General features: G+C 47.5%; 1 protein-coding gene across 1 annotated transcript in view; it reads right to left on the bottom strand.

Annotated features, from left to right (window-relative positions):
* The window catches only part of f5 (coagulation factor V), a 90,031-nt gene that overhangs the window by 13,754 nt on the left and 59,392 nt on the right, over positions 1 to 16,885 (bottom strand). Inside the window, exons 13-14 of the mRNA XM_034186930.1 lie at positions 12,521 to 15,146; positions 12,262 to 12,430 (exon numbers count right to left, since the gene is read on the bottom strand). Of these exons, the coding sequence (XP_034042821.1) occupies positions 12,262 to 12,430; positions 12,521 to 15,146 (2,795 nt within the window). The remainder of the gene's footprint in view (positions 1 to 12,261; positions 12,431 to 12,520; positions 15,147 to 16,885) is intronic.

Raw genomic sequence — 16,885 nt, 5'->3', positions numbered from 1 at the left:
TTGGCAATAATTATGGAATCACCAGCCTCGGAGGATGTTCATTCAGTTGTTTAATTTTGTAGAAAAAAGCAGATCACAGACATGACACAAAACTAAAGTCATTTCAAATGGCAACTTTCTGGCTTTAAGAAACACTATAAGAAATCAGAGGGAAAAAATATGGACTCACTCAATTCTGAGGAATAAATTATGGAATCACCCTGTAAATTTTCATCCCCAAAACTAACACCTGCATCAAATCAGATCTGCTCGTTAGTCTGCATCTAAAAAGGAGTGATCACACCTTGGAGAGCTGTTGCACCAAGTGGACTGACATGAATCATAGCTCCAACACAAGAGATGTCAATTGAAACAAAGGAGAGGATTATCAAACTCTTAAAAGAGGGTAAATCATCACACAATGTTGCAAAAGATGTTGGTTGTTCACAGTCAGCTGTGTCTAAACTCTGGACCAAATACAAACAACATGGGAAGGTTGTTAAAGGCAAACATACTGGTAGACCAAGGAAGACATCAAAGCGTCAAGACAGAAAACTTAAAGCAATATTTCTCAAAAATCGAAAATGCACAACAAAACAAATGAGGAACGAATGGGAGGAAACTGGAGTCAACGTCTGTGACTGAACTGTATGAAACCGCCTAAAGGAAATGGGATTTACATACAGAAAAGCTAAATGAAAGCCATCATTAACACCTAAACAGAAAAAAACAAGGTTACAGTGGGCTAAGGAAAAGCAATCGTGGACTGTGGATGACTGGATGAAAGTCATATTCAGGGATGAATCTCGAATCTGCATTGGGCAAGGTGATGATGCTGGAACTTTTGTTTGGTGCCGTTCCAATGAGATTTATAAAGATGACTGCCTGAAGAGAACATGTAAATTTCCACAGTCATTGATGATATGGGGCTGCATGTCAGGTAAAGGCACTGGGGAGATGGCTGTCATTACATCATCAATAAATGCACAAGTCTACGTTGATATTTTGGACACTTTTCTTATCCCATCAATTGAAAGGATGTTTGGGGATGATGAAATCATTTTTCAAGATGATAATGCATCTTGCCATAGAGCAAAAACTGTAAAAACATTCCTTGCAAAAAGACACATAGGGTCAATGTCATGGCCTGCAAACAGTCCGGATCTTAATCCAATTGAAAATCTTTGGTGGAAGTTGAAGAAAATGGTCCTTGACAAGGCTACAACCTGCAAAGCTGATCTGGCAACAGCAATCAGAGAAAGTTGGAGCCAGATTGACGAAGAGTACTGTTTGTCACTCATTAAGTCCAGACTGTTATAAAAGCTGTTATAAAAGCCAGAGGTGGTGCAACAAAATACTAGTGATGTGTTGGAGCGTTCTTTTGTTTTCCATGATTCCATAATTTTTTCCTCAGAATTGAGTGAGTCCATATTTTTTTCCCTCTGCTTGGTCTAAAAAAGTAACCGTTACTGACTGCCACAATTATTCTGCCTGGACATGCCAGAACATGTCCTGTCAGGCTTCATCACGGCGTTGCTTTGCGCCATGCAGCACCGCCGTGACGCGCGGAATTCCTCTGCACGTCTGTCTCAATGTGCCGAAAAAGTGCTGACGTCCACGTCTTTTCACAATTCCTGTGCTAGCCAGATGACATCCCGGCTAAAACACAGCGTCCAGTTTGGAAATGAACGGCACATTCCACTGTTACAGGAGTTTTTGTCATGGAAAGAGGAGCAGAGGCTTCGCGCGTTGCGGCGGTGCCGCATGGCACAAAGCAACGGCGTGATGAAGCCTCACAGGACATGTTCTGGCATGTCCAGGCACATCCACAATTTCTCGGATAATCACTCAATGGAAAAACCACCGACAGCTGTCTGAACGCCATCTCAAAGCCGTCCTGTGAGACCAAAACAGAGGTGTTCTTTTGTCTCGCTCTATCAGCAAATCGGTCGTGACGCACGAGGCCTCTGCTCGGCTTTCCATGACAAAATCTCTTGTTAAAAGTGAAATCTGCCGGAAAATGGTTGATGTTCAGCTCTTGTGATAACCAGAGAAACTGCACATGATGGTCATGGATCCATACAGCCATCCGTTTAGAAATTAAATGGTCGCTCAGCCTGTCGATGGCGGCTTCGGAGCGCGGCGCACCACCAGTCGCTCTGGGCCATCCTTAAAGCGACAGTAACACTCCGTAATCTCTTTGAAGCCCATAAAATTTTCACCAAAAACCATCTGAATTTCTCGAATGGTGTCCACTTTGATGTCTCTCACAGTTTCTGAAAAAATTTTGATCAAGCAAAGCGGCAGTCTCTGAGCCATTCCTAAACAATGAAAAAAATGACGACAGGGGTGGACCACTCCTCACTCAAAGCATGCTCACAGTCGAATGACACAATCGACAGGCGTGAAAAAACTCATGCATGCGCACGAAGGTTCAAGCTTGGCTGACGCAATCACACGTGATTCAAATCCATATGGTTTTTGAAAAAAATAATAAGGTTGGATATTTTCTAACAGACCTCGTATATATATATATATATATATATATATATATATATATATATATATATATATATATATGAGTGACTACACTGCATCTGGTGGTGAGGCCCTGGTGAGGCAGTTCCTGGGTTTCGGGAAGAATGTCATTACTCCTCCCTAGTCACCACTGTTCTGGGGCACCCCAAGGCAAGGGGTACCACCCATGAGCCTCCCATATCAGGGTTACAATCCTGCTACCACTGTGATACAGATCCTTTCATCCTCTCATCTTTCCCAGCTACTTGACTATGTTTTGCCCTGTTGTTGGCCAGGTTTGGTTCTGGTTTGTGCACGTGGTACTATTGTATGCACATGTTGCTCAGTGAATTAAAGCTGGGAGGCCCTGTGGCTTGGACGTGGCTGAGTCTCTGCTCAGTTCCTGAGCCACCATACTCGTGTGTTGGGAACCCTGTCTCCCCAATGGGAACAGGAGCTTGTTGGTTCTGTTCCATTGTGAAAGCCATGGCTCATTGTTCTTTCTGCCCCACTCAGAAACACAACTGTTGTGTCTGTGTCTGTCTGTTTGACTGGGGGCGGATTATTATTGATTGTGACTTCAGAGTGGACATGGAGAAGATGAAGTCAGGAGAATTTAAATGAAAGAACTGCACCTCTTAAGAAAAAAGTTGGCAGCAGTGCTGGTTCCATTCTACGGGTCTGGTCACAGGTGGGGCATCATTTTGTCTTTATTAATCTTCACAGATTGAGTCGAGGTCCACTTGAATTTCAGCTGCGGATGAGTTTGGGTCACTCATGAATGAACCCGCACATCTCTGCTGTGTAACTGACTTTTATTATTCCATAAAGCTTAAATACTTAAATGTTTCTGAACTCAATAGCACCTTGAAAAACATTATTAGTAGCATTTAATGTGGGTAAAAGTTATACATACATATGCATACATTTTAACCTACCATTCCTGGTTCTCAAGACCAGGCACCTAAGTGGCTCTACTCTACTCTTTTCTACTCTCCTATTTTACTCTTCCTTTCTAGATATTTAGATATACCTCTGTATACTGGCATAGTTCCACCTTAGAATCGGAATATAATATATAAGATATACCTTACTGAATTTTCATGGATAATTAATGGCTTGTCTTTTCATAGTTCAGTGTGTCTATCCCTTCATTCAAAATTTCAGAAACAGTTTGTCTTTTCTGCCACAAGTTACTGTGTATATGCAGAGTGAGAGGCGTGTCTAGAAATACGCACATTTTCATGAAACAGTATAAACTGATGAATCTCACACTTTGTGTGCACAGTACATGCACATTTGTACTTATCCGCAATGTTGATTCAGTGTGATGAATCATTCAAATATCATCTAAAGAGGTGCATCACCAGTGGAAAAGTCTGGCATCACAAAGACAAAAAAGAAATCAATGGTATCAAAGCTGAAAGTAAGGTGGTGTCCACCTCTACATTCTACCAGAGGTTCAAAGAGTGAATCAGTACAAGCAGATATGTGAGTGTCCTATGACTTCAGTTCGAGTTAGAGGAGGACTGTGTGGGAGAAGAATGTCTGGATGCTCCGTCATGACACACACCATGTCTATGCTCTCAGTGCCCTCAGTGTCCCGTAGAATCTGATGGAGAGGAATATTCCAACTCTGACTGGAGCAACACCTGTATCAGCTGAGTTGTCACCCTTGTGTTTTTTTTTTTTTTTTTTTGTCTATTCTCTAACTTCAAGGAAGTTAACAAGGCCACCCAGTTCTGCAATGACAAATCTGCAGAACAATCCAGAAGAAGCCTTCTGGAACACATCAAAGCATGTAAGAAGGCGATGGACAGATGTTTGAGAATGGAGGGAGACTATATTGTTGGAAACTATTTTGGTAAAAACACTGATGTGAAATCAGTCCTGTTATATTTTAGATGTGTAACAAGATGAAGTCCAGATTCAAAAGCTGTTCCTGCTGGTGTGGTTAGTGGGGAATCCCCCTCTGGCTGATCTGGTAGAGCCTTGGTCTCACGTACAAGCAATCTGGTGTTCGAACCCCACCATGGCCACAAAGATATGTCATATATGCCTCAGGACTGTTTGGATGCTCTGAGGTGTCATGTGTCTTTTAGTACCAGTATCCCAATCCTGGTCCTCAGGGACCACTAAAAAACATAGAGCTGCCACCGCCATATTTCACCTGGTTGGCTCGCGCAGACAGCCATGGTAGGACCATTTTCCCCCTACTATAGCCTGGACCATATACACTTAACAAAAATATAAACGCAACACTTTTGATTTTGCTCCCATTTTGTATGAGATGAACTCAAAGATCTAAAACTTTTTCCACATACACAATATCACCATTTCCCTCAAATATTGTTCACAAACCAGTCTAAATCTGTGATAGTGAGCACTTCTCCTTTTCTGAGATAATCCATCCCACCTCACAGGTGTGCCATATCAAGATGCTGATTAGACACCATGATTAGTGCACAGGTGTGCCTTAGACTGCCCACAATAAAAGGCCACTCTGAAAGGTGCAGTTTTATCGCACAGCTCAATGCCACAGATGTCGCAAGATTTGAGGGAGCGTGCAATTGGCATGCTGACAGCAGGAATGTCAACCAGAGCTGTTGCTCGTGTATTGAATGTTCATTTCTCTACCATAAGCCGTCTCCAAAGGCGTTTCAAAGACGTTGGCAGTACATCCAACCAGCCTCACAACCGCAGACCACGTGTAACCACACCAGCCCAGGACCTCCACATCCAGCATGTTCACCTCCAAGATCGTCTGAGACCAGCTGTTGTGTGGGCCGCTGAAGAGGAGGTACTGCTGGCCCACCACCACCAGAGGGCGCCCTGCCTGGAGTGCGGGCTCCAGGCACCAGAGGGCGCCGCCGCCTCACGGGAGCAGCCTCGGTGACAGCTGTCACCCATCACCTGAGACAGCTGACGGCAATCATCAGTGGGGTATATCAGCAGGACGGCATCTCCACCTCATTGCCGAGATATCGTTTTTACCGGAGAGGTAACGTATTGACGCTAACAGAGTATATCTTTTTGGATTGAGCTAGTTATTTGGATTACTGTTCCAACGAGAGGTGGAGGTAACTTTCCTGCTGTTTGGAGTCCTGGGTGCAAACGCGCCCCCATCTGACTGTACTTTGTTTCCTCGCCAGCAGTACCAGGTCCGACACGCGGAGGCAGTGGCCACCTGGGAGTTCGGGACTTGGCGGCTCCAGTATTCCCGGGGTCCTGTGGCGGAGGAAGCCGTGTGGTTCCGGTCTTACCTTGGAGAGGCGTCTCCTATCTTCGAGCCTGCCCACACGACACTTTTGTGAATTGACTGTTGTCCCTTTCTGTGATTGGTTGTATTCGTTGTGCACATTCACAACAGTAAAGCGTTGTTATTTGACTTACTCCATTGTCCGTTCATTTGCGCCCCCTGTTGTGGGTCCGTGTTCCTACACTTTCCCAACAGGATATCTCGGCCAATCGTCATGGATCCCGAGGGGCGTCAACCGGCTGTTGAACGGCCAATGGAAGAACAAGGCGCACAGGCGTCCGCAGGAGGGGTAATCGGTGAGTTGCAGCGGATCCTCACCGCTTTCACGACTCGGTTAGATTTGATGACCGAGCAGAACGTCCTCCTGAACCGCAGGGTGGAGGCTCTCGCCGCGCAGGTGGAAGCACGCCCTCCGGGCGCCGCTGCGGCTCTCCCTCCCGTAGAACCTGTGCGTAACAATGACGTTCCACTGGTTGTCCAACAACCCCTCCCACCTTCCCCTGAAGCATACATAAGCCCCCCAGAGCCGTACGGAGGCTGTGTGGAGACGTGCGCGGATTTTCTTATGCAGTGTTCGCTCGTCTTCGCACAGCGTCCCGTCATGTACGCGACTGATGCTAGCAAAGTAGCTTATGTGATAAATCTGCTTCGTGGTGAGGCACGCGCTTGGGCTACAGCGCTCTGGGAGCAAAGTTCACGGCTCCTTCTGACATACGATGGGTTTGTGAGGGGGCTCAGAACCGTGTTCGATCACCCTAATAGAGGAGAAACCGCTTCAACCGTGCTACTGTCAATGAGACAGGGGCGCCGGAGCGCAGCTGTTTATGCAGTCGACTTCCGCATCGCGGCTGCGAGATCCGGCTGGAATAACGCTGCCCTCCGCGCCGCCTTTGTAAACGGACTGTCTTTGGTTCTCAAGGAGCACCTGGTGGCTAAGGACGAACCGCGGGATTTAGACGGGCTTATCGATCTTGTCATACGGTTGGACAACCGGTTAGAAGAACGTCGGCGGGAACGAGACGAAGGGCGTGGCCGGGCACGCGCCGTCCCTCTCCCTTCCGGTTCCGACCGCGCTCCGCCTTCCCCACGCTCCACGGCCCCTGCGCTCCGTGGGGCCACAGCTCCCCCTACTGACGAAGCTATGGACACGAGTAGGGCAACATTTAGGGCACCAGCTGCACAGAGGAGACGGGCCCATGGAGCTTGTTTTGTTTGTGGTGCACTAGAGCACCATGTGAGAGACTGCCCCGAGCGGTTACAACACCAACGCCCGCCCCTAGAGACTGGGCTAGGGGTGGGCCGAGACATTCACGTGGGACACACCCACATTGCTACACGACTCCCAGTCACGATCCTGTATGAGGATTTAACCCTGAAGGCCCCAGCACTGGTGGACACGGGCTCTGAGGGGAATCTGTTGGACTGCAGATGGGCCAGGGAGATAGGGCTCCCTCTGGTGGCACTTACCTCGCCTGTGCAGGTTCGAGCACTAGATGGCTCCCTGCTCCCTCCGATCACACATAAGACACCACCTGTAACGCTGGTGGTGTCAGGAAACCACCGGGAGGTGATCGAGTTTTTTGTGACTCAGGCCACTTCCCGTGTGGTTTTAGGCTTTCCCTGGATGTTGAAGCACAATCCCCGGATTGATTGGCCGTCCGGGGTAGTGGTTCAGTGGAGCGAGACCTGCCATCGGGTGTGTCTAGGTTCCTCGGTTCCTCCCGGCTCCCAAGCTAAGGAGGAGGTCAGAGTCCCGCCCAATCTGGGGACGGTGCCGGTGGAGTACCACGACCTTGTCGACGTGTTCAGCAAGGATCTGGCGCTCACACTCCCCCCCCACCGTCCGTACGATTGTGCCATCGATTTGGTTCCAGGCAGTGGGTTCCCGTCCAGTAGACTGTACAACCTCTCACGGCCTGAGCGCGAATCAATGGAGACCTACATCCGGGACTCGTTAGCTGCCGGGTTGATCCGAAATTCCACCTCCCCGATGGGCGCAGGTTTCTTTTTCGTGGGTAAAAAAGATGGCGGACTTCGTCCATGCATCGATTATAGGGGGCTGAACGAAATCACGGTTCGCAACCAATACCCGTTACCCCTGTTGGATTCGGTGTTCACGCCCCTGCATGGAGCCAAGATTTTTACCAAGCTTGATCTTAGAAACGCGTATCATCTGGTTCGGATCCGGAAGGGAGACGAGTGGAAGACGGCATTCAACACCCCCTTAGGTCACTTTGAGTACCTGGTCATGCCGTTCGGCCTCACAAACGCCCCCGCGACGTTCCAAGCCTTGGTTAACGACGTATTGCGGGACTTCCTGCACCGGTTCGTCTTCGTATTTCTAGACGATATACTCATCTTTTCTCCGGATCCTGAGACTCATGTCCGGCATGTACATCAGGTCCTGCAGCGGTTGTTAGAGAACCGGCTGTTTGTGAAGGGCGAGAAGTGTGAGTTCCACCGCACTTCTTTGTCCTTCCTGGAGTTCATCATCTCCTCCAACTCCGTCGCTCCTGATCCGGCCAAGGTTGCGGCGGTGAGAGACTGGCCCCAACCAACAAGTCGTAGGAAGTTGCAACAGTTCCTAGGCTTTGCTAATTTCTACAGGAGGTTCATTAAGGGCTACAGTCAGGTAGTTAGCCCCCTGACAGCCCTGACCTCACCAAAAGTTCCCTTCACCTGGTCGGATCGGTGCGATGCCGCGTTTAAGGAGTTGAAACGGCGCTTCTCGTCTGCACCCGTTCTGGTGCAGCCCGATCCTAGTCGCCAGTTAGTGGTTGAAGTGGACGCCTCGGACTCAGGGATAGGAGCCGTGCTGTCCCAGAGCGGGAAGACCGATAAGGTCCTTCACCCGTGTGCCTATTTTTCCCGCAGGTTGACCCCAGCCGAACGGAACTATGACGTCGGCAATCGAGAGCTCCTTGCGGTGAAAGAGGCTCTTGAGGAGCGGAGACATCTGTTGGAGGGAACGTCCGTGCCATTCACGGTTTTCACTGACCACCGGAACCTGGAGTATATCAGGACCGCCAAGCGACTGAACCCCAGGCAAGCCCGCTGGTCACTGTTCTTCGGCCGTTTTGACTTCCGGATCACCTACCGTCCCGGGACCAAAAACCAAAGATTGGATGCCTTGTCCCGGGTACACGAAGATGAGGTCAAAACGGAGCCGTCGGATCCCCCGGAACCCATCATCCCGGAGTCCGCTATCGTGGCCGCCCTCACCTGGGACGTGGAGAAAACCGTCCGGGAGGCCCTGACACGAGACCCGGACCCCGGAACCGGACCGAAGAACAAACTCTACGTCCCACCAGAAGCCAGGGCTGCAGTTCTGGACTTCTGTCACGGTTCTAAGCTCTCCTGTCACCCTGGGGTGCGAAGAACCGTGGCAGTCGTCCGGCAGCGCTTCTGGTGGGCGTCCCTGGAGGCCGACGTCCGGGGTTACATCCAGGCCTGTACCACCTGTGCCAGGGGCAAGGCGGATCACCGTAAGACACCGGGATTGCTACAGCCGCTGCCCGTGCCTCATCGCCCCTGGTCCCACATCGGCCTGGATTTTGTCACGGGTCTCCCGCCGTCCCAGGGAAACACCGTCATCCTCACGATAGTGGACCGATTCTCCAAGGCGGCCCACTTCGTGGCCCTCCCGAAGCTCCCAACGGCCCAGGAGACAGCGGACCTCCTAGTCCACCACGTCGTCCGTCTGCATGGGATACCATCAGACATCGTCTCCGATCGCGGTCCCCAGTTCTCCTCGCATGTTTGGAGGAGCTTTTGCCGGGAACTGGGGGCCACGGTCAGTCTCTCGTCCGGGTACCACCCCCAGACCAACGGACAAGCAGAACGGGCAAACCAGGAGATGGAGCAAACCTTGCGCTGTGTGACAGCCACGCACCTGACGGCCTGGAGTACCCACCTGGCCTGGATCGAGTACGCGCACAACAGTCAAGTGTCGTCCGCCACCGGCCTCTCCCCCTTTGAGGTGTGTTTGGGGTATTAACCCCCGTTGTTTCCGGTGGTTGAGGGGGAGGTCGGTGTGCCCTCGGTCCAGGCCCACCTACGGAAGTGCCGTCGGGTGTGGCGTGCCGCCCGTTCTGCTTTGTTGAAGGCCCGGACGAGGGCGAAGAACCATGCAGACCGGCGGCGGGCCCCGGCTCCCACGTATCGTCCAGGGCAGGAGGTCTGGTTGTCCACCAAAGACATTCCCCTTCAAGTGGACTCCCCGAAACTGCAAGAACGTTACATCGGCCCCTACAAAATACTCAAGGTCATCAATCCCGCCGCAGTGAGGCTCCGGCTTCCGGCCTCACTGCGGATTCACCCGGTATTCCATGTGTCAAAAATCAAGCCCCATCACACCTCGCCCCTCTGTACACCCGGTCCGGCGCCACCTCCTGCCCGGATCATCGATGGCGAGCCGGCTTGGACAGTGCGCCGGTTGTTGGCCGTCCGATGGATGGGCCGGGGCTTTCAATATCTGGTGGACTGGGAGGGGTACGGCCCTGAAGAACGCTCCTGGGTGAAGAGGAGCTTCATCCTGGATCCGGCCCTCCTGGCCGACTTCTACCGTTGCCACCCCGGACAAGCCCGGTCGGGCGCCAGGAGGCGCCCGTTGAGGGGGGGGTCCTGTTGTGTGGGCCGCTGAAGAGGAGGTACTGCTGGCCCACCACCACCAGAGGGCGCCCTGCCTGGAGTGCGGGCTCCAGGCACCAGAGGGCGCCACCGCCTCACGGGAGCAGCCTCGGTGACAGCTGTCACCCATCACCTGAGACAGCTGACGGCAATCATCAGTGGGGTATATCAGCAGGACGGCATCTCCACCTCATTGCCGAGATATCGTTTTTACCGGAGAGGTAACGTATTGACGCTAACAGAGTATATCTTTTTGGATTGAGCTAGTTATTTGGATTACTGTTCCAACGAGAGGTGGAGGTAACTTTCCTGCTGTTCGGAGTCCTGGGTGCAAACGCGCCCCCATCTGACTGTACTTTGTTTCCTCGCCAGCAGTACCAGGTCCGACACGCGGAGGCAGTGGCCACCTGGGAGTTCGGGACTTGGCGGCTCCAGTATTCCCGGGGTCCTGTGGCGGAGGAAGCCGTGTGGTTCCGGTCTTACCTTGGAGAGGCGTCTCCTATCTTCGAGCCTGCCCACATGACACTTTTGTGAATTGACTGTTGTCCCTTTCTGTGATTGGTTGTATTCGTTGTGCACATTCACAACAGTAAAGCGTTGTTATTTGACTTACTCCATTGTCCGTTCATTTGCGCCCCCTGTTGTGGGTCCGTGTTCCTACACTTTCCCAACACCAGCCACTCGACAGCTGCTGAAACAATCGGTTTGCATAACCAAAGAATTTCTGCACAAACTGTCAGAAACCATCTCAGGGAAGCTCATCTGCATGCTCATCGTCCTCATCGGGGTCTCGACCTGACTCCAGTTCATCGTCGTAACCGACATGAGTGGGCAAATGCTCACATTCGCTGGCGTTTTGCACGTTGGAGAGGTGTTCTCTTCACGGATGAATCCCGGTTCACACTGTTCAGGGCAGATGGCAGACAGCGTGTGTGGCGTCGTGTGGGTGAGCGGTTTTCTGATGTCAGTGTTGTGGATCGAGTGGCCCATGGTGGCGGTGGGGTTATGGTATGGGCAGGCGTGAGTTATGGATGAAGAACACAGGTGCATTTTATTAATGGCATTTTGAATGCACAGAGATACCGTGAGGAGATCCTGAGGCCCATTGTTGTGCCATACATCCAAGAACATCACCTCATGTTGCAGCAGGATAATGCACGGCCCCATGTGGCAAGGATCTGTACACAATTCTTGGAAGCTGAAAATGTCCCAGTTCTTGCATGGCCGGCATACTCACCGGACATGTCACCCATTGAGCATGTTTGGGATGCTCTGGACCGGCGTATACAACAGCGTGTACCAGTTCCTGCCAATATCCAGCAACTTCGCACAGCCATTGAAGAGGAGTGGACCAACATTCCACAGGCCACAATTGACAACCTGATCAACTCTATGTGAAGGAGATGTGTTGCACTGCATGAGGCAAATGGTGGTCACACCAGATACTGACTGGTATCCCCCCCAATAAAACAAAACTGCACCTTTCAGAGTGGCCTTTTATTGTGGGCAGTCTAAGGCACACCTGTGCACTAATCATGGTGTCTAATCAGCATCTTGATATGGCACACCTGTGAGGTGGGATGGATTATCTCAGCAAAGGAGAAGTGCTCACTATCACAGATTTAGACTGGTTTGTGAACAATATTTGAGGGAAATGGTGATATTGTGTATGTGGAAAAAGTTTTAGATCTTTGAGTTCATCTCATACAAAATGGGAGCAAAACCAAAAGTGTTGCGTTTATATTTTTGTTGAGTATATATACATAGCCCGGACCTAAGGTAGCTATGGTGCGGTGGATGCAGGAACATGTGACGTCCCAGAAAGTTGATAATGTGTTAATGATCAATCAGATTGTGGTTGATGGTGTAAGTCTTACCATGATGCTTTGTCCCACCTCCACTTTAATAACAGGCCCTAGAATGCCTAGATGCTCCCCTATCTCCCCGCGGATGTCAGGTATGCTGAAGGTGCTGTCTATGTAACCTCGGAAAACCACCTTGGTGAACTTTGTTGCCCTGTTGTCTTGCATTGTGCTGTCTTGCCTCCTGTGATGAAAACAGAATGTTTTATTTCCATTTCCATGGTATTTCCTATAAATATATTATTAAAAGTTTCACTAGTAATTTTCTTGTCACCTCTGTCCGTAGCCTGCGTAGTCCCACTCAACCTCTTCTGCAGCAATAAAGTACGTCTTGACATTTGGACTGGAGAACTTTAAGTAGTATTTGGTGGTGTCATCTAGGGTGAGATCCTTGATGTCTTCGTGGCTGCTGTAGGGGTCTTTGTAGGTCACATACTCATATTCATCTTGTTTGACATCTGGCTGCATGCCATTCTGCCCTAAATGATCTGGTTCATCCCCAGGAACATACAGCTCATAGTCACTGAAATCAGGCCGAGGCACTCCAATGACCACTGGCTTGTTAATGAGGTTCTCCTCATCTGTGACAGGCTTTGGAGCATTGAAATTAGGACGTGCCCCTCGTGGTAACATATTTGGGTTGAATCCACGAGGAGAGAAAGGTAAGCCACTCCTACTCTGGGGTTTGTATTCTTTCTTCTTCTTGGTTTTCATACCATGGCCTTTCTTGGGCCACTGCCGGAGGTTAACCTTCCTGATCTTTGGTGTCTTCTTTGGGGTTAGGATTGTTTGATGGATGTCTCTGCCATAGTATTTCATTATGTGGTCAGGAATGGCCACAGTTTCCATTTGGTGCATTCCATCATAAGTCCAGTTATGCATCTGTGTCTTAAAGGAGGAGCTTTTAATTGCCTGTGTATGGTTTTCTTTAAGGTAGATCAGTACTTCTTCATTGCTGTCTGAGGCATTCAGCTCTTCAGAGCTGATCTCTGCAACTAAACTACCTGAGAAGGTCCAGTTACCTGGAACCACAGTTTTATTGGAGAATCTTTCAACAGAAGACGTGTGGTTTAAAGAACTGAGTAGACCTGTCCCATGTTCCATAATCTCCACATTTGAATTTGACTTGGTCAGTGTTACATTTTGTATAGTTTCAGTTTTGAAAACAGTTACGTTTTTTACGTTCCCTATTTCAATACTGTCACTGGCTTCAGAGAAATTCCCATGTTTAAACTCAGCATCTCCTGTAGCACTCAAAGACTTGTTAGCTTTGGTGACGTTAAACTCTATAACATCGTCTCTTGGAACAGAATAGGAAAACACATCCCCTTTCGTGGTCCTTTCCTTTGAGTCCTCCTTCTGGATACAGCTCGCTGATGTCTGGTCATCGCTGGCAAGTGTCACATTCATTTTGTCACCATCCAAACTGGAAGTTGAACATCTTGGCAGTGTTTTGGAAAGATCAGCAATCTCTGTTACATTGGAAGTTATGTTATTATTGTTGAGTACAACAAGAGTATAGTTAACTGTTGTATTCTGAGTTTTAGACACTGTGCTGTTACCAAGATATGACTCAACCTCAAGACCACTCATGTTGGAGGTTATGTTGTTATTGTTGAGTACTACAATAGTATAGTTAACTGTTGTGTTCTGAGTTTTAGACACTGTGGTGTTACCAAGAGATTCAACCTCAAGACCACTTATGTTGGAGGTTATGTTGTTATTGTTGAGTACTACAATAGTATAGTTAACTGTTGTATTCTGAGTTTTAGACACTGTGGTGTTACCAAGAGATTCAACCTCAAGACCACTTATGTTGGAGGTTATGTTGTTATTGTTGAGTACTACAATAGTATAGTTAACTGTTGTATTCTGAGTTTTAGACACTGTGGTGTTACCAAGAGATTCAACCTCAAGACCACTTATGTTGGAGGTTATGTTGTTATTGTTGAGTACTACAATAGTATAGTTAACTGTTGTATTCTGAGTTTTAGACACTGTGGTGTTACCAAGAGATTCAACCTCAAGACCACTTATGTTGGCGGTTATGTTGTTATTGTTGAGTACTACAATAGTATAGTTAACTGTTGTATTCTGAGTTTTAGACACTGTGGTGTTACCAAGAGATTCAACCTCAAGACCACTTATGTTGGAGGTTATGTTGTTATTGTTGAGTACTACAATAGTATAGTTAACTGTTGTATTCTGAGTTTTAGACACTGTGGTGTTACCAAGAGATTCAACCTCAAGACCACTCATGTTGGAGGTTATGTTGTTACTGTTGAGCACTACAGTAGTATAGTTAACTGTTGGGTTCTGAGTTTTAGAAACAGAAGAATCATAAAAATGAGATGGTACCATCTTGTTCTCTTTCTGTGTTGTGTTTTCACTCATACTTTGTTTCTGGATATTTCTTCCTGTGAAGTTTTGTCCATCCACTACGTGCCACTTTAATGTGTAGTTTGATGGAATTGGCCCTGACACAGAGTTAGAAATCTCACTACTTAACTTTGTTTTGTTAGCGGTGGAGCTGACATTTACATCTTCTGGAGGAACATCAACAGCATCATAGTCAAGGAAACTCAGATCCAGCTTCTCCATATCCAGGTTTTGAGAGTTGTTCTTCAGTGACCTGAGACCTAATTGATCAATATACATCTCTGTGTACATATCTATGTCCACTTTGGTCTGTACAGGAACTTCTGGCTCCTTCTCTTTCTTCTGGAGATCATCCAAGCTTAGTGGATTCAGCACAGAAAATTGGTTTGGTGCTGTGCCATTGTCTTTATCCTCATACTCAAACTCATACTGGTAGTCGCGAAAACACTCCACATCCTGAAACTTGATGCGCATTCCTTTGGTGGTCTCGTGGGAGCTCAGGGAGGTCAGGAGCCACACACCTGGTTCAAGAGAGAAGAACAACATGAATACCATCAGTGCTGTTCGCTGCATCACCTTATAGAAATGCTTTGGCTTCTGATGCAGCCGTCTGTATGCTGATGGCAGCTGCTGTGGGAACACATTCCTGGACTTGTCCAGTCAGTGGGCTTCTCAACAGGGATACAGGTGTTGGATCAGGAAAAGGCATTGTGTGACTGTAGTCTGACTGAGGCAGTTCTGTACGTGGGCGGATGTGGAAATATGCAACAACAGCACTACAACAGCACAACAACAGCACTACAACAGCACAACAACAGCACAACAACAGCACAGGCTCTGAGAGCTGTCCATCATAATGCTGCAGATTCCCAGAAGATCTTGAGTGGACAACAGTTCCACGTCTCCCATTGAAAGGAAAACACAAATATTATACTTCTGAATACTGAACTGTTTATCACTGAAACACCAAACCATGAAACACAAACCGTAGCAGCAGCAAAAACTGTTATTGAGTGGACCGCCGTGGAGGGCGATCATTAACGGAAATGATTGCTGATTATTGATTATTAACAAACTGACTAAAACTGGACTTCCACAGAGCTAAGTACTGAATTGTTTGCAGTTTAAAGACAATGAAAACAAAATTTGTCTATTAAAAAAACTTACCAAATGACCTTTTTAATGTTGCCTGTAATATCTGTTGTACTTTGACGTTTGTACTCACATGAACTCATGACATGTTTAAACGGGCAGCTGGAGTAAATAAACCTGCTCACGGGCACCAAATACAGTAACGGTCTCACCGTTATTCTTATTTAGGACTCAAATTAACAACCACCTGGCCGCTAGGCTACTTCTCCAGCCTCTGGGTGACCTACAGTTTCAGAGAACTTTGAGTAAAATATTGTAATCTGGTCAAGTGGTGCTTTTAAAAAAATCATAGAAAGTGGGTACTATAATTGAATTCAAATTTCAAAATTAAAAAATACTGTTTAACAACTTAGTTCCAAGTAATATCCAAAAATGTTTTTTGAATTAGCTGAAATGTTATAAATGTGGAGGAAATTCAATTTTTCATGAAACTGTTTCATCATACTCGAGGATTAATATTTTGTTTTATGGGGTCACCTTGTGAATTGTTCTTGACATCAGCAAAAGACCATTTTTCACAGTATGTTTTTCACAGTACTTTTTTTTCACAGTACGTTTTTCACAGTACGTTCTTTAACAGTATGTTTTTCACAGTACGTTTTTTTTCATAGTACGTTTTTCACAGTACTTTTTTTTCACAGTACGTTTTTCACAGTACGTTTTTTTTTCACAGTATGTTTTTCACAGTACGTTTTTCACAGTACGTTCTTTAACAGTACGTTTTTCACAGTACGTTTTTTTCCACAGTATGTTTTCCACAGTATGTTTTTCACAGTACGTTCTTTAACAGTACGTTTTTCACAGTATGTTTTTTTTTTCACAGTATGTTTTTCACAGTACGTTTTTCACAGTACGTTCTTTAACAGTACGTTTTTCACAGTACGTTTTTTTCCACAGTATGTTTTTCACAGTACGTTCTTTAACAGTACGTTTTTCACAGTACGTTTTTTTTTTTTCACAGTATGTTTTTCACAGTACGTTTTTCACAGTACGTTTTTCACAGTACGTTCTTTAACAGTATGTTTTTCACAGTACGTTTTTTCCACAGTGTTTTTCACAGTACGTTCTTTAACAATACGTTTTTCACAGTACGTTTTTTTTTCACAGT

This window comes from Thalassophryne amazonica, chromosome 14 (genome assembly GCF_902500255.1).
Source record: "Thalassophryne amazonica chromosome 14, fThaAma1.1, whole genome shotgun sequence".
Classification (NCBI taxonomy): Eukaryota; Metazoa; Chordata; class Actinopteri; order Batrachoidiformes; family Batrachoididae; genus Thalassophryne; species Thalassophryne amazonica.
This window is presented reverse-complemented; position numbering and strand designations above follow the sequence as displayed.